The 21674-nt window shown below is 38.4% G+C and overlaps 1 protein-coding gene across 3 annotated transcripts in view; it reads right to left on the bottom strand.

Moving 5' to 3' along the window:
• TENM1 (teneurin transmembrane protein 1) overlaps positions 1 to 21674 on the bottom strand; it is a 619648-nt gene that overhangs the window by 352765 nt on the left and 245209 nt on the right. For 2 of the 3 annotated variants that reach the window (XM_079909818.1, XM_079909817.1), the window contains exon 1: positions 844 to 1058. In XM_079909818.1, coding sequence (XP_079765944.1) covers positions 844 to 959 — 116 coding nt within the window. In that variant the 5' untranslated portion in view covers positions 960 to 1058. Of the gene's footprint in view, positions 1 to 843; positions 1085 to 21674 lie in introns of those variants that run through there. The other variant, XM_079909820.1, reaches the window with a different exon arrangement.

Below are 21674 nucleotides of genomic sequence, written 5' to 3' on the forward strand. Positions count from 1 at the left end.
AAATGTGTTTAGAAAAAGCTTTGGTGGTAGATCTAAAGACGACATACAGAAGGGGAAGTCCTTCAGTTTAACAAGATAACAGAATACTATGTTTTATTAGTTAATGTTTTTCTACTTTAATAGAAAGTTGTAATTTTTGACTTGAGAGAGTAACTAGAAATGATGAATAATTTCTCAATTAATCGCATCTAGTGCTAAAGTCTATTATGATCAAGGCACATAGAACTGTGGAGGAGTAGAACTTTAATCACCTGACAAAGACTTGAGGAGGAATCTGGAAACCTAATATATGAAGCAACAGAAAAACAGAGGCAAACTTTTTGCTCAAAAGATCAAACTTCATCCTAAAGGCAGAATCAAGTTTTTGAAATTACACATGGACTTCCGATGGAGCAAATCGTTTTTAAAAATGTTTGAAGGCAACTTACTTTGTCAAAGAATCTTAAAATAAATAAAATGTAAACTATCGCTGTTCCTCCAATTGTGTCTGGATTTTCCTGTAATATCGCAGCATCTGAAAACAAGGGACAAAAGTCTTTTCCTTCGAGGATACAATGACAGTTTGGGTAATTGCTTGGTTTCCTATGTTTTTTGTGGGTGTCCACCATAGGGGTGTTGATGCATCTGTGGTTTCCTCTTTACACGGGCGTCTGCTTTGGTCTGTGGCTGTGCCTGGATCTAGATTGTGTGCCTGTGGAGGGGTCTGCCTTTTTGCCCAGGCATCTGGGTGTGTATCTGTGTGAGTCTTTGTGCGTCTCTGCAGATGTCTATGCGTTTCTGTACTCAGTGGAATCATCCTGTGCCAATATTTAAGTTCAGTGGGATCAATAATAGCTCAAGTACCTGGTCTCCAACGGAATGTTGCTATTCAAGACCCAGCTGTTATGCAGATGAACTGAATCCTGTGTACTGGTTGGGGGAGCTGGAGCGGCTGGGCTGGGCTGGCTGCGGGTAGTCATTGATCTCCTCTGGAGAGAGTCGGCGGCAGAGGGCGGCTTCCTGGCGCAGGTGCAGGCGTGCGGAGGCGGCGGCGGCGGCGGGAGGGGTCTGAAGGTGAACTGGTTGTGTGAGCTGCTCTGCATGTCTAAAGAGGAGAGAAGGAGAAAAACACAAAATAGACACAGACTCTCTCACTTGGCAGGCAAGAAAACAGCACGGCAGACTTATCAGGATTTCAGAATAATATAACCTGTGGGGTGGGGGGAGAGTCTGAAGTTCAGTCTACTTGTAAAAATGTCACTTAACTTACAAAAACACGTGCAGCACGCTTATGAAATGTAAAACATTCACAGTCGCATTTACATGTAAATTCTTCAGGGCTATAGCAGCTCAAAAGTAAATGAGGCCGCCTCACACAATTTGTCATCGTTTCTGCTACTGAACAAATAAATCATCAACAAGACACTGAATTACAGAACAGAAGTGAGCCGATTTCCATGGTTGCAAAAGTCTCACTTCGGAAAACACCAGTGAAAGGGACAAATTTGTTGCAAGGAAGATCATTCCACACTTCAAATAAAAGTATAAGGCCACCTTCTAGCTTCCTCAGGAAAGGATGCTAGCCTGCCTACATGGGAGCAAATCCATACTTCGGAAAAACAGCTCACAAGTGTGTAACTGAACTGTGTGAGACTAATCTCTTCGCCAGCCCCCCAACTCAGAGTGCTACTTATAAAAGGGAGGCTAGAAGGAGTTTGTTTAGGTTGTTACACATATTTCCATGGCCACGCAAAGCACAGTCCACACTCCACCCACCTTTGCCACACCCTTCTAGAAGCTCTACCATATTAGCTGCAGCTTAGGCAGCAGATAGACTGTTCTTTCTGCCTGTTTGCAGAGGGGGCAGCCTGGGACAGCGGTCCTCAGACTTCTGTTGTTGTTATTGTTTGGTATTTTTCCTCCGTTTTCCTGGCAGGCACACGTACACACAGTAAGTTAGAATTTGGCCCATGAGAAATACCCCAATTAAACCTCTTTGAAAAGAAATCACTACTGTAGTTGATAACCACCTCTCTTTCACGGGAGAAACATAGCAGATGTCAAGTGATTTCTTGTAACACCAGCACATTCCAGATGAACTTTGTAGACAGCATGGCTTTGTCCCACCTCCCAAATGACTGAGAGTTGAAAAGCAGAAAAATGCCACAGACTTTCGATGCCCAGCAAAGGGCTCAGCTGGTTTGTGCCGAGACTCACTTTGCAGTGGCTGATCGTAGAAAAAAAAAAAAAATCACTCTTTTCAACCCTTCCACCTCAAACTTGAATTTTGAAGACACAGGCATCATTTTCGTATTTTAAAACGATACTAGTGCCCCAAGAGCATGACAAATTCTTGGCTGTGTTTTCTAGTACAGGTGGCTCTCCCTTTAAATAAGCTTGCTATATGAAGAACGCAACTGTACAAAAGATAAGGAGTGGTGATCATTCATTTTATACAAGAAATTCCTTTAGAAAGTCAGCTACCCTTGTATATTTAAAAGGAACTAAAATGCTTCATGAATTTTCTAAATCACCCCCATTACTCCAGGCCCAGCCCAAATCCCATATCCACTAAAAATATCATCACAAGTACTTAACATCTAGTTAATTTTTTTAAACCTCTGGGCTCATACTCATAACCTTAACCAGAAGCATGCTTTCCATCCTTGGGGCTCAAAGAAGCATTGAATGCTGGAACCCAAAACACCCGGGGAGACTCTAACTTTGTAGATGAGAAAACTGATGCCCAGAGAATTGCTTGTCCAGATACTTGGCAAGTTAGTGGCATGGCCAAGATCAGAACCCACACCTCCTGACTCTGGCCAATGCTCCGTTCACTGTCTTGCAGATCCCTGTAATACAAGTTCTCTTTACTTCCTTAAGATACAGAGATACAGATTCCTCCACATTTTCTGGGTTCTTCACTTATGACACACCACCTGCACTGCAGTTATTTGCTTCTATGTCTGCTCCCCTCTTAGACCGTTACAAAGGAATGCATACTGGTGTAATGGTGTGCAGCACAGCACAGTGGAAAGGGCACAGAACTTGCAGGTACGAAAAGCCTGGGTTTGAGTTCTGCCTCTACCGTTTAGAAGTTTTACTCCCTCATATGTTAAATGGAGATAATAATCCTTTTTCCTAATAATTAACTTTAATTCATGTAAAATGTGCTCAGACGTAGTATGTCAGTGACTGTCTTTTGAAGGTAGCAGGAGTATAAAATTTTAAGACTGGAGAATTCCTTGGTGGTCCAGTGGTTAGGATTCCGCCCTTTCACTGCTAGGAGTCTGGGTTCAGTCCCTGGTCAGGGAACTAAGATCCTGCAAGCAGCGCAGCATGGTCAAGAAAAAAAAAAGAGAGAGAGACTGGAATTGACCATAGGAATCACCCAGTTCGGCCCTCCCTCATTCCCTCTCCATTTTACAGCTGAGGAACCCAAGGCTCAGAGAGGTGAAGTGATTTGTTCAAAGTCATTCACCTTGTATGAATTTGCCTGCCTACGTCTGATGATTCCCAGCCCAGAACTCTTTGCATTATACTACTGCAGAAAATAAATGACTCTCTTCTCTGACTTCAACACTTACTATTTTTATCATAAAATTGGCCTCTGAGTTTGTAATTTTACAACATTCCCTTGCTACTCCATGTTTTTGTCCTATCTCCCCAAAGGGACAACATGTTTCTTAGAGCAAATCACCTTCTACCTTTCTTGAATGCCACGTAAGATTGAGCACAGTGCTGGGTACAGAGTAAGATCCCTAAAAGTTTTTTTGTTTTTGTTTTTGTTTCTTGCGGTACGCGGGCCTCTCACTGTTGTGGCCTACTCCCGTTGCGGAGCACAGGCTCCGGACGCGCAGGCTCAGCGGCCATGGCTCACGGGCCCAGCCGCTCCACGGCATGTGGGATCTTCCCGGACCGGGGCACAAACCCGTGTCCCCTACATCGGCAGGTGGACTCTCAACCGCTGCGCCACCAGGGAAGCCCCTCCCTAAAAGTTTTTATTGATAGCAAAGTGTTTCACTGGTCTGTGGGACCTAGAGAACCACCCTTAAGGTTCCCTTGGCTCTTCCATTCTGATATAGCCACTGGATTTCTAGACAGCTCATAGAGCACTAGGTTTCCCCCTTGGAGGTCTCAGGGACATCTCTCCCAGAGCCATGGGGAAGGACAATGATACCCTGAAGAGGGTGCTTAAAATCATGCCCTCTAAGATGCGAAGAGAGCAGCAGTGACACTCTACAGATTTGTCACCTAAATACATGAACTTAATGATGCAAGGAAGGGAAGCAAAAGGTGGGAGCCCAGAGTTAGAAAGAAAAGGAATCAGTTTTAGGTCTTGTGTTCAGAACACCTTCCAAGCAACACGTGTGACATCTACTCGCCTAATGAGTAGGTGTTTCTGTCAGTACAGTTGTTCGAAAGAAAGTTCCTGTTCAGTACAATTGTTCAAAAGAAAGGATCACTCATTATCATTTGGATTTACTGCTTGTTGGATTTCCTCAAAATCTTTGCAACTCCTTTCTAACTATGAAAAATGATAAAAATTCTACTTCATTGAAAAGTACAATCATTCTATTATTATAACATATTATATCATTTCTTCCACAGGTAGTACTGCTTTGTATAGTCATTATGATTATATATATCGATTATATGTATTGAAAACATATATTTTGATTATATATATGTATATTTTTATTTATATCTATTTTATTGTCTATTTTTGTTTCCACATTTTAAATATGCAGAGGTTTCCCTACTTGTTAATACTGTCTTTAAAATTCAGAATATTGGACTGAGTGGAATATATCCGGACCTTAAGCCTTTATGAAATGCAAATCATCTCGGCTTCATTCTTTTTTTCACCTCAAGAAAAAGATGGGGAATGCACTGGTTCCCTCCCAAATGAAGTAATTTAATCCTTGGGCTCCATGAAATGGGACTTCTCAACATTAAATACTAATAAAAACTACATTAGGGTTCAGTGTCAGGAGCTCTAGAACACCAGTTCCAAGGGGTTAAGAGTCACATGCACTCACTTCCAAACGTATCTGGCAACCATACATTTCTGTGCCCAAGAGAGAGACGCAAGGGAGAAGGGGGGAGTAGTGATTATGCAAATATGGGTATCCAGACATACTTATAAAGCTTTCTGAAAGTAAATTAAGTTTTCAGATGGAAAGGTCTAATTCACATAATATACTTGGGTGGGAGCCAGTTTCAGGTTTAAGGTCCTAAAATAACTTGGAAAGAAAATCTCTCGGGGGGTGGGGGGGTAGGAGTCCTCCAAACTCTATATCCAAGGCATTTTAGGTGTGGCAGAGCTGTTAACTGAAGTATAAGCCTTCAGAAAAAACATGATCCTTGTTGTCAAAAGGTAAGTGGGAGAAGAAAGGTGTCATGCATAGACTTTTTTTTTTCTCTTTTTCTGCAAATAAACCTTCTTCTGGATCATGTGTCAGAGAAACTTTTCACCAGAAATTAGAATATATCTGCCCAGAAACACTGTGTGGGAACTTCTCAAGGTATCCGCCAGGGTGTTTTACCCCTTTCATTTCATTAACACATATGGTCAATTCAGCTATAAGGTGATGTTTGCATTTTGAAAATTCATTGCGTATCACAAAATCATGCATGGGTAAGGGGCTTATGGGAAAAATGGGGTTTGGGCACAATATCTGAATGTGCTTGTGAAAGTGGGTGTCAGAAGGGTTGCAACCTGTGAGTTATTGTGAAGTGGTGGAAGGAGGGTTATCTGAATCAGACAGAAAGTTCTAACACCAGATGTGGATGGGCAAGGCTTCTAATACATGTGGTGAACGAAGATAGCTGGTGGATGTTTCAGATGTAAGCATGTGTGCATTTTGTGTATTCCTCCATGGCTCTATCTGCTGTATGCAGTTTCCTGCACTCACCTAGTATTTTTAACAGATGGATCGCACATATGCAAACATGCAATTTCTCTTACGTTCAAATTGTTCTCAAATATACCGATAGCATGGGAACAAATTAATGTTTTCAAAACATGCACTGTAGCAGAACTGACTGTACAGGCAAAATAACTTTCGGTAGGTGTTAAAAAAAATATTGTCATTAATATGGTAAAGTCAAATAGATAATTTTTCTTGAACAATTTGACCAAAGTGGACACAGGCCTAGTTTTTTAAACTCCATGTACTTAATTAATTAATTGATCATTCTTTTCTATAGTGACACTATGACAATATCCCCCAAAATATGTTTTTTCCTAAAGTCACTATACAGTATACTTTGCAAAAGGGGGCGCATATATTCCTATAGTTCTAGGAAAAGGTCACAGAAGGTCAGAGAACATGTCTGTACTTTCTCACTTTAGTCTTTGTTTCATTACCCCATTGGCCAAAGCAGGGATAGCTCCACAATGCTTTGACTGCAATTCTGGAATTGAAAAAATGTCTGAAAATGGAGGGGTTTTTTTCTAACTCATTGGTGGGAAAACCTAACCAGAACTGATATGAGGATATTTACAGTCTTTATGTATTTCATTTAGTGAATTCTCCTACCTTTAGCTACAAAAATACTGATGCATTTTATTAAGAGGTGCTGGCCCACATCCCAATCCAGGGGTTGCACAACAGACAGTATATATTTATACCATTGCTTTTATAAAGTCTGAAAAATTCTAAATTCTGAAACAAGTGGACCCCAAAGATTTTGGATAAAGGATTATGGGGCTGTATTTAACCACCTCTCTGAACTCTTATAAGGCAAAATTAATTAATACTTCTGAAGACCTTAGTAATCTACCTGAGCAAAGAACATCAGGGCACCAAGGGTTATGGCCATAACTACTTATATCAAGTCTCTTGAGGCCAATTGTAAGCCTTTGGTTCCTTGGGTTGGTTTTCTGAGCTGTTCTCCCTCCCAGGAAGGAGAGGGGATATAAAAAAAACAGGTTTAAAAGAAAAAAGAGAGGTTTATTAGTAATATTAACTATTCCTACTAATTCTAAATGTATCAATATATTACTACTTTATAGTACTTGTCACAAGGAGCTTTCACAACCGGTGAGGACATAGTTTATACATTTGCATGTTATGGCTAATATCCATTAACTTGATAGTGTTCAGGGATCATCAAATTAGTCTTAAGTGTATCTGGCTGTGGACATTTCTGTTCTTAACCTTATAATTATTATTAGAGGCTCAAAGAATATGAAGGTAAGAAAATTGATTTTCCAAAGAAAATTGAACAAGTATACCTTATTACTCTTCTGGCTCAAATAATACTGCCTTAAAATTAATATGCTAACAACCTTTAATAAAAGCAGATTCATTAGTTAAATAAACCATTAGATTGAGAACAGAAATAAAGTCTATTACATAGCTAATGCTTAATAGGTATTTGTGTGTATGTATTAGCATGTGAATGAGTGAGACACAGAAAACAACAGAAAGAGGCAGAAGGAAAGAGAAACAGAGAGAATTTGCAATGAAAGCAGATGACTGCAGGAGAGTCACAGAAGCCCTGCGGGGAAAGCCAACAATAATAAATTATAATGTCATCCAGTTTACATGATTTCAATCGGGTTCTGGATTACTGCCCTCTGCCTGCTCCCGAGCCCTGCAGTGTTTTGTACTATCTTTGAGATTGTAAAGTCCATCCCTTTGAGGACTTTGAATGGTCCTCTCACTAAGCCAGCAAGTAAGAGAATATGCTCTATTAATTTTTGTCAGTTAAGTTGATCTTCGTTACAACCACTAGAAATAAAGGTCAACAGTGAAGCACCTACTATCCTTTGACATGTTTGTGCTGAAACACATATTTGCACTTCAGTCTCTCCATAAGCTGATGCTTATCTTCAAAGGATGTGCTAGTCTACCTCCAGAAAACCTAAACTTTCTATCTTCTAGGTCTCATTAATCTCTTTTCCTGTTTTCCAGTGTGTTGTACAAGCATAACAAAGAGTTAAATATCCACAAGGCAGGACTCCCGCAATCCATTTCTCCTTGTCTCTGTTTTTGGGGGAACCCAACTGTGCTGCACGCTGTATTGGCTCTACATAGTGCAATTAGCCAATCTCAGGCATAATAGTCAATATTCCTGCCAATAAATGCCTGGTCTGTTAACTCAGTCAACTCTCTGACATAGATTAAGACAAACAAACTAGGACTTCACAACCAAAAAAAAAAAGAGAGGACTGTGGCTAAATGCTATTTTGCTTAAATTACTAATGTAAATGTTTAAACTATCTGATTTTCTTGGTTGTGAAAATACAAGAAGAATACATCTTTGCTTATGTTTTTAGAGTAATTTGGCAGTGTTAAAAAAAAAGAAAAGAAAAATGAATCCAATACATTTATTACCTATTTATTTTTCTAAGCAGAATGGTAAAGAGCTCTACTTCATGGCACAATTTGGAATTTTAAATGTCAAATTCTAAATATTAATATATGATATTAACAATTAAAATTAGTGGTTGGCCAAAGCCTTTTCCACTATGGTCTTGAAGGAAACTCTGTTATTCATTATGTATAAAACATGAAATAGATAATTGCCCTGTTTTATCTTATGCTGACAATGATGCTGTGGCTTCCATTATTAGTCAGTGAAGTATATCAAAAAGAAAATATAAAAAAGTAATGATCCTTAAAAGTTCATATTTAGTTTATACTCAAACTAAAGTCGTATGTAGGTATTTCAATTATTTTCAGTCCCCAAGTTCATTATTTATTTGCAAGTAGGTAATGGAGGGTTATGAATTAATTGACAGTGAATCATTTAATAAATTAGCTAATAACAGATATTATGGAATTTTACAAAGTTTTCATTTTCAGAGCTTCATTTTTCATTAGACTATTAAAAATGGTCACCCTATATTTGTTCAAAATGCAATGGATGAAAATCATTCTAATGTTATTTATGAAAATGGAATTCTGAATGTTTGAAGCACAAATTAAGAAAACATTGTGACCTGTGTCTAAAGCTCTAAGAAAAATATTTTTCAAACTACCATATGTTAAATAATGAGGGCAAACTATATTGAGTAATAAAAAACAAAAAGCAAAAGACAAAAAATTCCTAGAGGATAAAAAGAAAGCATGGAGAACTAGGAAAGGCTGGGGCAAGTTTTAGCCCCTCCACCCCAAGCTTTTCTTTTCAAAAAAAGACTGAAGAAAAAGTTCTTATTATTAACCATTAATAATGTTACATTAAACACCATCTAACAATCATTGTCTGGCTATTTGATGAGAAAGTTCCCCCATACCCTGTAGGTCCTCCCCCATGAACAACAGGGACCCACAGATGCCCAGTGGAGTGGTGGAGAGGGGTTCCAACATCTATACTTGGAAACTCAAAACATACGTAGTCTCCACCAGGGACAATGGGAAGAGACAGCACTGTTACAGCAGTATTTACAAGACCCAGATGATTCTCAAATTTCACCCATGTTTTGGTCTGTTGCACTAACTCAGCAGTTCTCTGCTACAGGATCTAAATAAACCAATGTTTTGCAATCGCCTGTTACTACAATAGAGGACTAAAGTTCACAGACAACTTATTTTAAAAATGGTAGATGAAAGTGAATTCAAGGTGATACCTCTAATACACTCTGAGTTACATTTGGATATGCTTTTCTGGATGGGAGAAAAAGGGGTGGGGCTAGAGTTAGTGCTAGTAATTGGGTACAACTCTGATCCCATAAACCAGTTCCATATCACATGCTTGTAAAATGAGTCTATGCATATAACAGGGATGATGAAAGTTTGGTTATTCTCACCCCCAAAAAAGAAAATGGGGAGGGGTGAATTGGGAAAAAAATCTTGGCATTTTCACAGGAGTGTTTTATACATGTACATGTTATTCAAATATATTGGAGCCAAATAAAAGGAGAATTGTGATATAAAACACTACTGGCTTCCATCAACCATTCTGCAGGATATCTTTTGGATTACTGAGGGAATCTCCCAAAAGGTATGGCTGAGAAGCGATAGTTCTGCAGGAAGGAGAGAGTATGTTTTATTTCTGTCATGCATTCAAGCGTTGCATCTACTTGTCATATATCAAGACCCAGGTCTGAATCATCTTTATAGCTCCCACACACTTAGCTCATAATTTTATTCAATACAGCTTTATAATTTTGTTTGCAAATTTAATTAATTTGAATGAATTCAAAATTCTAAAGTTTGAATTCAATTAAAATTTATTTTTAAAAAACCAATTATAGCCACTATGGTGGGAGAGTATTTGATGATGACAAATACCTTATTTGACTGAATTTTTCACATTCCTACCAGCTGTTTTGGCATTGTGTGGGCACAGCCTTTATCTGAAGTTTTCTGCCTGAAGTGTTCTGAAATGTTCATTGATTAATTCACTCATTATTACAAATTTTCATTTTCTTGTTTTTCAACATGTTATTTTAGTGAGACGTTAAATAGAGTTAATTTTTGGAGAGGTGCCAACATTAAGACCTATTAGTAAGCCTGCCTTATAAACTTTGTTTATGCTAAGCTACGCATATTTAACTCATTTTATTTTTCCTTCAAATTCTGATTCATTCCCTCAATTACATTACTGCTTATCTCCCTGGACTCCCTCCAATTTAACTAGGTCTTTATGGTTCCCCAAACAAAATGCAATATTCTGGATGAACATTGCCCAGAATACAAAAAAGTTATCTGAAAAATTCTTTTGTAATGATGTCTTTTCACATGTATCCTCAAATTATGTATAGATTGCACTTGAGACTTCATTAACTGGAAGATGGCTAATAAAGTCATGAGAAAGCGGCTCAATTAGGAAATATACTGATATATTGGTATAGATGTGTCTGCTAGAGGATCAAGTGAAAGGTCCCACAAAAATAAGCAAATTAGTGCAATCTATTAATATAACGTTAGACTTGAATGAACAACTGGTGAATTCAGACAAGTTCCTCCCAACTCTCACCCACTGAGATTTAATGTATAGATGCCTTAGGAAAACTAACAAATTAACTTGTCTCAAGAGGAAGAGTGTCAGCCTGCACAAACAGAAGGAAAAATGAGAACATATGTTGAGGAAACTATGAATATCTGAGACTGCAGTAACAAATAAATATAAATGGTAATCCTAGAAATTAAGAAAATATTTCATAGGTAGTGATTGATCAGTGTTTCCTTTAAGAAAGTATCTTAAGCAACTTAATTCTTAGTCAAGGTCATTTAAATAACCTTTTTCAAACGGGACTCAGGGGAAACATTTTATGTATGATAGATGAGATGCTGAGAGGGACAGAGGATTTAAACACACATTGCTTATGTGAAGCAGTTCTCAAAGAGACCTCTTGTAGTGCCTGAAATCAGTGAATGAGTGCACAGAAGCTCCTTCCTGTGTATTAATAAGGGGGATCTGCACCAGGCCAAACTGCAGTGTGATCTGGGTTCATGGTGGGGTGTGATGACAAGCTGGACTTGACTCAAGTTTGCTTTGTCAACTGCAAAAGATACTGAATAAAATTTGAACACAGGCATGTGTACACGGCTCCATTTGCCTCCCTTGTACTTCATGAAAACAAGCCTTGATTTGGTGGTTGGTAGCCTACACAGAGTGAAATGTCTAACGGGGAAAAGAACATAGTATTACAGGATTGCTGTCTTTTGTACTCCCAGATTCATTAGCATTTGGAAACAGCTTATGTAAAGCATAGTTCTGTGACTCAGTCATATCATGCAGGGTAAATGTCCAACCAGCTCCCTGATCTTCAAGTTCTTGCTATGGCCACACTAGGGAAATGTCCCCTTATCTCTCTGCACAATACAAGTTCTAGGTGTTTCCCATTTATTCCCACTTAGGGGATTTACATGGGCAAATTGGGCCACAGTATACCACAGGGCCTTCTAGTAGTAATCACAAAAAGTCAGTTGCAGGCTTCTCTGGTGGCGCAGTGGTTGAGAGTCCGCCTGCCGATGCAGGGGACACAGGTTCGTGCCCCGGTCCGGGAGGATCCCACATGCCGCGGAGCGGCTGGGCCGGTGGGCCATGGCCGCTGAGCCTGCGCGTCCAGAGCCTGTGCTCCGCAACGGGAGAGGCCACAACAGTGAGAGGCCCACGTACCGCACACACACACAAAAAAAATCAGTTGCAGGTCAAGGTATAGAAATAAAAGGTCAAGTGTGAACCACTATTGAAATATACTTTTGGGGGGTGACTTCCTTGGTGGCACAGTGGTTAAGAATCTGCCTGCCAAGGCAGGGGACACGGGTTCAAGCCCTAGTTCAGGAAGACCTCACATGCCCTGGAGCAACTAAGCCCGTGTGCCACAACTACTAAGTCTGCGCTCTAGAGCCCATGAGCCACAACTACTGAGCCTGCAAGCCACAACTACTGAGCCCACGAGCCAAAACTACGGAGCCCGTGAGCCACAACTACTGAAGCCCGCACGCCTAGAGCCCGTGCTCCGCAACAAGAGAAGCCACCACAATGAGAAGCCCACACACTGCAACGAAGAGTAGCTCCCACTCGCCGCAACTAGAGAAATCCCGTGTGCAGCAACAAAGACCCAACGCAGCCAAAAATAAATAAATAAAATAAATAAATTTTAAAAAAAGAAATATACTTTTTTTAAAAGTAGGGCTCATATCTTACTCGTATGTTATTACTGCTTATAATGTGCAACAGAAATGATAGAGGAGCCAAATCAGAGAGGGAATTAAACCTAATTAGTTATGGAACACCTTTCATTCAGTAGCAGAAGACAAAGGAGAGGGTGTCTTGGTTTCATTTGTTTATTTTCAATAAGGTGAAACAAGTATAGAGTACTTTCTCTAGTACTCATCTACTTAGAGAACTCAATCTGCACATAACTTGTTTAAATTTGTAAGTACATCCTGACATTTCCAAATGACAGACTTTAAGATGAGATCAATCTGAGTTTAAATCATAGCTCTGCCGTTTACTATCAGTTTGATGTTGAGCAATCAAACCTTTTTGAGACTGTATTTCCTTATCTGTAAAATAGGGATAGTACTAAACATCTCTTAATGTTTTTGTGAAAATTAAATGAGGTCATGTGTATAAAACACTTAGTAGAGTACCTGGCACATAGTAACCACTAAATAATATTATTAAATGAATGATCAGTTATTGAATCCAGCAAAATCTGTAAAATTCAAGCACTAGCTAGTAAGTAACCTAAGAAAAAAATCTATCTGATTCTAAGCTTTTTGATTATTTAAAACTTCTCCATTATAGTTAAAAAATATTTTACAATTTTCACACGTTTCTTATTTTCTTCCCAACAGTTCTAAGAAGCTATTATTGAAATCATGAGTCAATATAAGAACAGTTGAATCCTATCCTTTCCTCTTCCTCCAAGCCACACCAAACACTCTCTATTGATTAGCTTTATTATGCTCTCAGTCCCTTTTACTTCAGATAACAGACTCTATTTCTAAATGATAACACCTCCGGGATTTTAACATTAGAGCAAAGGATGTGAAGAAAAACCATTTTCATGAATACAACATTAGTGCTTTGTGTTTAGGAAGCAGCTTTCACCTGCATCCCTCAAAGACCTTCAGAATATTATCTGATGCTTTATTCACCGGGCCAAGCTGCAAACAAAACTGCCTTTCAATGAAGTTCGTCAAAGTACATAAAACCCCACGAGGGAAGGAACTGTAGATAGCTGGTTAAAGTGTCAAGAATATTCAGAGACATTTACAAATAGTATATACGAAAATATCAGTGAACAAACTATGATTACTACTTAGAAGTATGGGGTCCCATAGGTATAGCTTTCATTGTAAATACATACACAGGAACTTTGTTGTATTGGCACTGAGACCAATATCCGCATTATATGCTAATGATATTTGATCAATTTTGTAACCTATATATATATAAACACTGCATATTAATGATAGTCCCTAGTACATATAAAAAGCATGGGCGGGCTTCCCTGGTGGCGCAGTGGTTGACAGTCCACCTGCCGATGCAGGGGACACGGGTTCGTGCCCCGGTCCAGGAAGATCCCACATGCTGCGGAGTGGCTGGGCCCGTGAGCCATGCCGCTGAGCCTACGCATCCAGAGCCTGTGCTCCGCAACGGGAGAGGCCACAACAGTGAGAGGACCGCGTACCGCAAAAAAAAAAAAGCATGGGTGTCAAACCAGAATTGTATGCCAAGTACTTAGCACAGTGCCTGGTCCTCAATTAATGTTAGTTACCAAACTAATTATTATTGTAATTATTATCATTATGAATTTAGATTAGGAAAACATGGCTAACGTGCATGGCTACTTGCACGTTGAGACCTCTTCCAGCCTTCCGACGGGAATCATTTACACAGTGTCTGTTTGTCACAGAGACTATGGTTGTGGATATGTCCTTAAAACACATGGGTAATTCTGGGGGGTAGGGGAGGGGAGACTGTATCAAGTGAGAGCCTTTTTATAATCCAAATGAAATAACTGACAGAGTTTTAATCAATTGTATTGGTGCCATGAACACACATTAGTCTACACACATTCACAGTGGAGATACCATCAGCTTCATTTACTGCTTCTTAGTGTTAGTATTTTTGGTCCTCTATACTCTATTATCGTACCTTCTTGTTTACATAACTAATATGTTGTGAAATTGGACTATGAAAAAAATATTAAGAATGTGGGATTATGAAAGTCTTCTGAGGCGATGAATAATTTCCACTTCTTTGAAGAAAATGCATTGTTTTAAAGTCATATATTGTTCCGCCTTTAGAGATGACGAATATGAGGCTTAATGAAGTAAAGAACCTGGTCCAAGGCCTTGATACCATAGTACTGAACTAACTCCATTAGCTGCCACTCAGCCATCTCTCCTGGGATTCCAAGCAAATCACACCAACGGTGCTTCTATCACACTTGCCATTCATATTTATAGCAACCAATGAAGATAAAATGCTGTGACTGAATTAGCTATGTAACAACTCATAATGAAATCTAGGTAGTGGGTTACTCTATCTGTAAACCCAGTTCAGTATGCTCGTTCACACATCATTAAGTGCTTCTTTTTAATTCTCAGTAGCAAATATCCTCATTTCAGAAGTGTCTATATAATTTATGTGATCCTTATTAACAGTCTTTAACTTAGTTGGTATATCATTTTATCCGAAGTTGATCCTGAAAATATCAGAAGAGATTGCTTAATGGGCTTGCTTTAAAAAGACAACTGAGCAATTTATTTATGTTATTTTTCTTCCTTCACGTTAAAACCTAATCATATTTATTAATGAAATACTATGGCTCTAAAATAAATTCTTGTACAACTGGCACTCATGATGACCATCTCTCTATGGAGAGTACAAAATTGGTTTCAAACACATGTTATTAAAATAAAATGGATTTCCTTCAACTACGAATCACATGTAGGGATTTTTGTTTACTAAATATGTGTTAGAGTTACAACAATGGATAATCATGAGGATGGCTTAAGTTAGGGTAGTTCAAGTAGCAACCCTAGAAGTAGTACCACTACATGTCACTCAGTAAAATAGCTCTAACGGTTGGCTATATTATACAAATCCATAGTGTAATGCTTCATGGATATGTCAAAATCTAAACTCTAAAAATGCTAGGGATATTAGAGGTGGCTTTTATTTTTAAAGAGGAATTAAATGTTATTTTGTATTTTATGGATTTTAGTAACTCGTTATGCATCAATTACTGTATTCTTTATAACACAACCATTCTAATGTAATTTGTATTGCGCTTCCATTTGAAAGACCTGAAAATGTAAAAAAAAAAAAAAAAAGGAAAAGAAACTAAAACACAACATTCTCTAACACCATATACAAAAATAAACTCAAAATGGATTAAAGGCCTAAATGTAAGACCAGAAACCATAAAACTCCTAGAGGAAAACATAGGCAGAACACTCTTTGACATAAATCGCAGCAATATCTTTTTGGATCTGCCTCCTAAAGCAAAGGAAATAAAAGCAAAAATAAACAAGTGGGACCTAATTAAACTTAAAAGCTTTTGCACAGAGAAGGAAACCATCAACAAAACGAGCTACTGATTCAGACAAACTACTGAATGGGATAAAATATGCGCAAATGATATGATCCATAAGGGGTTAATATCCCACATGTATAAACAGCTCATACAACTCAACATCAAAAAAACAAACAACCTGATTTAAAAATGGGCAGAAGAACTAAATAGACATTTTTCCAAAGAGGAAATGCAGATGGCCAACGGGCACATGAAAAATGCTCAACATTGTTAGTCATCAGGGAAACGCAAATCAAAACCACAATGAAGGGACTTCCTTGGTAGTCCAGTGGTTAAGAATCCACCTTCCACTGCAAGGGGCATGGGTTCGATCCCTGGTCGGGGAACTAAGATCCCACATGCCACGATGCAACTAAACCCACGTGCGGCAACTACAGAGCCCATGCACCACAAAGAAGAGCCCGTGTGCTGCAATGAAAGATTCCACATACCGCAACTAAGACCTGACGTGGCCAAAGATAAAATAAATAAATATTTTTTTAAAAACCCACAATGAGATATCACCTCACACCTGTCAGAATGACTATCATCAAAAATAACACAAATAGCCAACATTGGTGAGGATGTAGAGAAAAGGGAACCCTTGTACACTGTTGGTGGGAATGTAAATTCATGCAGCCACTGTGGAAAACAGTATGGAGGTTTCTCAAAAAACTAAACATAGAACTACCATATGACCCAGCAATTTCACTCCTGGGTATATACTGGAAGAAAACAAAAACACTAATTCAAAAAGATACATGCACCCCAATGTTCATAGCAGTATTATTTACAATTGCCAAGCTATGGAAGCAACCTAAGTGTCCATAAACAGATGAATGGATAAAGTAGATGTGGTATATATACACAATGGAATACTACTCAGCCATAAAAAAGGAAATGTTGTCATTTGCAGCAACATGGATGGATTTGGAGGGTATTATGCTAAGTGCAATAAGTCACACAGAGAAAGACAAATACTGTATGATATCACTTATATGTGGAACCTCAAAAATACAACAAACTAGTGAATAAAACAGAAAAGAAACAGACTCACAGATACAGAGAAAAAACTAGAGGTTACCAGTGGGGAGAAGGAAGGGGGGAGGGGCAATATAGGGGTAGAGGAGTAAGAGGTAAAAACTATTAGGTATAAAATAAGCTACAAGGATATATTGTACAACATGGGGAACATAGCCAATTTTTTATAATAACTATAATTGGAGTATAAAAAGTTTACAAATTGTGAATCCCTACATTGTATACCTGTAACTTATATAATATTGTATAGCAACTATACTTCAATTAAAAAAAAGCAAAAAACAAAACCAAAAACAAACCCCTAATGCCCTAAACATTACAACAAGTTTGTTTATCCAGGAATCCAATGAGCAGAAGTATCAGAACAACATATTTTTCCTAAAAATTACTTTTTAAATGATTGTTCATTCTGTGAAGCAAAGGAAACAACCTGCAGAATGAAAGGCAATCTATGAAATAGGAGAAAATATTTTCAAACCATATATATCAGGGGTTAATATACAGAATATGTAAAGAACTCCTATAATTCAACAACAACAAAAAATCTTATTTTAAAATAGGCAAAGGAAGTGCAAAGACATTTATCCAAAGAATATGTACAAATGTCCAACAAGGCTACAAAAAGATGTTCACCATCACTAATCATCATGAAAATGCAAATCAAAACCACAATGAGATATCGCCTCATATCCATTAGGATGGCCACTATCAAAAAATAGAAGATAATGAGTGTTGGTGAGGACATGGAGAAATTAGAACTTTGTGAAGTGTTGATGGGAAGAATGTAAAATGTTGCAGTGCTATGGAAAATAGTATGGAGGTTCTTCAAAAAATTAAAAATAGAATTACCATATGATCTGGCAATCCCACTTCTGGGTGTACATCCAAAATAATTGAAAACAGGATCTCAGAGAGATATTTGCACACCCGTGTTTATTGAAGCATTAGTCACAATAGCCAAAATGTGGTAGCAACGTCAATGTCCACTGGTGGATGAATTGAAAAGAAAAATGTGGTATATACATACTATGGAATACTATTCAGCCTCAATAAAGAAGAAAATCCTGTTGTATGCTACAATATGAATGAACCTTGAGGATATTATACGTGAAATAAGCCTGTCACAAAAATACTGCATGATTCTACTTATATGCAATATCTAAAGTAGTAGTCAAACTATTAGAAAATGAATGGTGGCTTCCAAGGGTGGAGGGGAAGTGGGGAGCTGTTCAATGGGTATAGAGTTTCAATTTTGCAAGATTGAAAAAGAGACCCACTGCAAAACAATGTGCATATAGTTAACACAACACCACTGTACACTTAAAAATGGTTAGGATGGTAAATTTTGTATGTTCTTTTACCTCAATAAAAATGTCATGCCATTCTCCCACTAACTGAATCTTTATTTTACCTTAGTCATATAGTCATAGTGTGATAATGTGGGTTAGTGATATCACAGTGGCCAAATCCAAGCATTATGGACAGGGTGGACAAATTGTAATAGATGATGACATGGTCATCATCATAGATCTTGCTGGTAATACAAGAATTGTGGTGTTCCTGGCCATTTATGCTTTAATGGGCAAGAATAGTTTTAATGCACTGAATTGTGTAAATATGTACAGCCTATTCCTTAATTTATACAATGGAAAGAGAAAACAAGTGATTGCATTTGGAAAATTTGGGCCAAATATTTACATAAATAGAATGATAAGCAGCCAACTCTCTTCATCAGATCAGGCTGCTATAACAAAATGCCATAGACTGGGTGGCTTAAACAATAAAAATTTATTTTCTCACAGTTCTGGAGGATAGAAGCTTCAGATCAAGGTGCCAGCATGGTCAGTTTCTGGCCTTACTTGTAGATGGCCACCTTCTCACTGTGTCTTCACATGGCAGGGAGACAGGGAGACAGGGAGAGAGGGAGAGAGGGAGAGAGGGAGAGAGGGAGAGAGGGAGAGAGGGAGAGAGGGAGAGAGAGAGAGAGAGAGAGAGAGAGAGAGAGAGAGAGAGAGAGAGAGAGAGGGAGAGGGAGGGAGGGAGGGAGGGAGGGAGGGAGAGAAACCTCTCTGATATCTCTTCTTATTAAGGCAATGATCCCATCATTAGGGCCCCTCCCTCATGACCTCACCTAAACCTAATAATCTCCCAAAGGCTCCATCTCCAAATATATCACATTGGGGGTTAGGGCTTCAGCATATGAATTTTGGAGGGATGCAATTCATTCCATAGCATTCTGCTCCTGGTCCCCCCAAATTCATGTTCTCACATGCAAAATATTTTCACTCCATTCAAACAGCTCCAAAAGTCTTAACACATTCCATCATCAACTCAAGTCTAAAGTCCAAATTCTTATCTAAACATCATCTAAATCAGATTTGGGTGAGACTAGAGATATCATTTATCCAGAGGCAAAAAAAAAAAAAAAGGGAAGGAAGGAAGGAAGGAAAGAAAGAAAGAGAGAGAGAGAGAAAGAAAGAAAAGCAAGGAAAGAAAAGAGAGAGAAAAGGAGTGCTAGTTCTCTGGTGTCTTTTGTTATAAGGGCACTAATCCCATCATTACGACCCTGCCCTCATGACCTCGTCTAAACCTAATTTTCTCCCAAAGGTCTCATCTCCAAATACCATCACATTAAGGGTTAGGATATCAACATATGAATTTGGGAGGGGGGATGGGACACAATTCAGCCCCTAGCACCAACATATTCCTTAATTGATCTGGATAATAATATATAAATACTAAATAAACATTTTCTAAGACTCATGCTTTAAAATCTTATTTTCTACCATATTTTGCATTCCATATTATGTTTCATACTTCCTAAAAGTGTTGATTTAAAAAATTATTTGTCACTATACTTTACCATCCCACACTATATGGCATAATTTATGAGCTAACATCCCTTTAAAAATTGTTATGCTCATTTAGAATTAGGATATCTAAACACTGATATAATTAATGTAGAACAGATCAGGTCTCAGACTTCCCGAGTAAATGGTTTTCTACTGTATTTAATTACTCTCAGTTCTCTGACACAGAGAGAAGTGCAAACATCATTCCATTTACATATCATTCTCATTATAAGATGTGGTAAAGTATTATGATTTTACAGTTGCTGGTGCAATACATAAATACATTTAAATATAAGACGAAAATGAAGCACAGAAAATTTATGTTATTTGCCCAAGATCACACGGTCAAACAAGGGTGGCATTTCTGATGAAGGTAGCTTTACTCCATGTCATAATCACTTTCCACCTTTATACCAAATGATCGGCATCTTATGTCTTTCCCAAAACACACTATAGGCTGAACTAAGGAAGAACAAAAGATACATTTGTGTATTCTTTACTGACTAACCTCATTCCAAAGATTACAGACATAGAGCTGCCATTCAACCCTTTCACCCTTCCCCTAACATAGGCATTGGCCTGAAAAATCACCATAAGAAACAATGGGTGGTCATCAGAGATGGTAATACAACCGACACAGGGGGAGGGGAAGCACATTCATATGAACCTAACTGACTTAACCAGCAAGGAACAGTAAAGAGTGATACAGTTAAAAAGAGAGAGCAAGAGAACAGACGCATCTATAAGGTTTCACAGAAAAGTTGAGTGATAGGGAAGGGAAGTGGCCTGAGTGAAAGGGATCAGAGTTTGTTGGTGGCTTAGTGAATGACATGTAGGAATGGCAAGGTGGCAGGAGCAAATAATGAGATAAAAGATGGGACACAAAACTATACACATGCTAATGCTGAGTTAATATTTTCCCTACTCCAACCCGGTTATTTAATTCTCTAAATAAGCATTTATAGACTACTTATTAAGGGTTAGGCATGTTTTATACACAAGATATAATGGTGAAAGTGAATGTCACAGCTCTCAAAAGCTCACAGTGTGATGGGTTGGGGGCCGGAGCATGGGGGACAGACATGTATACAGTTAAAGCATATCACAAGACCATAGTTTTTTAAGTGCCAAGTCCATTTGTTTTAGAAGTATTTTCTTATTGCTGTAAATTATTTTCCATGAATCTACTATAACTTTTTATATTGAACTAACGGTATCTTGTTTTAATACCTTATAAATACTATTAATCCAAGATACTAGAAAGAAGTTCAATAAAACCAAATTACATGTTAAATCTTCAGCTTACATAAGAAAGCTTATTTCTATTATTTTATTTTATTTTATTTTATTTATTTATGGCTGCATTGGGTCTTTGTTGCTGCACTTGGGCTTTCTCTAGTTGCGGCGAGTGGGGCTACTCTTCGTTGTGGTGCACGGGCTTCTCATTGCAGTGGCTTCTCTTGTTGCAGAGCACGGGCTCTAGGCAGGCAGGCTTCAGTAGTTGTGGCATGCAGGTTTCAGTAGTTGTGGCGCATGGGCTTAGTTGCTTCGCGGCTTGTGGTATCTTCCCAGGCCAAGGATCGAACCCGTGTCTCCTGCATTGGCAGGCGGATTCTTAACCACTGCGCCACCAGGGAAGCCCCAAGAAAGCTTATTTCTATTATCATGCAGTCATACACACACATACACATACATCTTCTTCGAGTCAATTTGAAGAAATGGTGAGAACATGAGGTTCTTTGTCTCTGTAGAAACCTGTCTGCTATTCTCAGTAGAGCTGCCACTACTAATGGCCACATCAT

Source organism: Stenella coeruleoalba, assembly GCF_951394435.1.
Source record: "Stenella coeruleoalba genome assembly, chromosome: X".
NCBI lineage: Eukaryota > Metazoa > Chordata > Mammalia > Artiodactyla > Delphinidae > Stenella > Stenella coeruleoalba.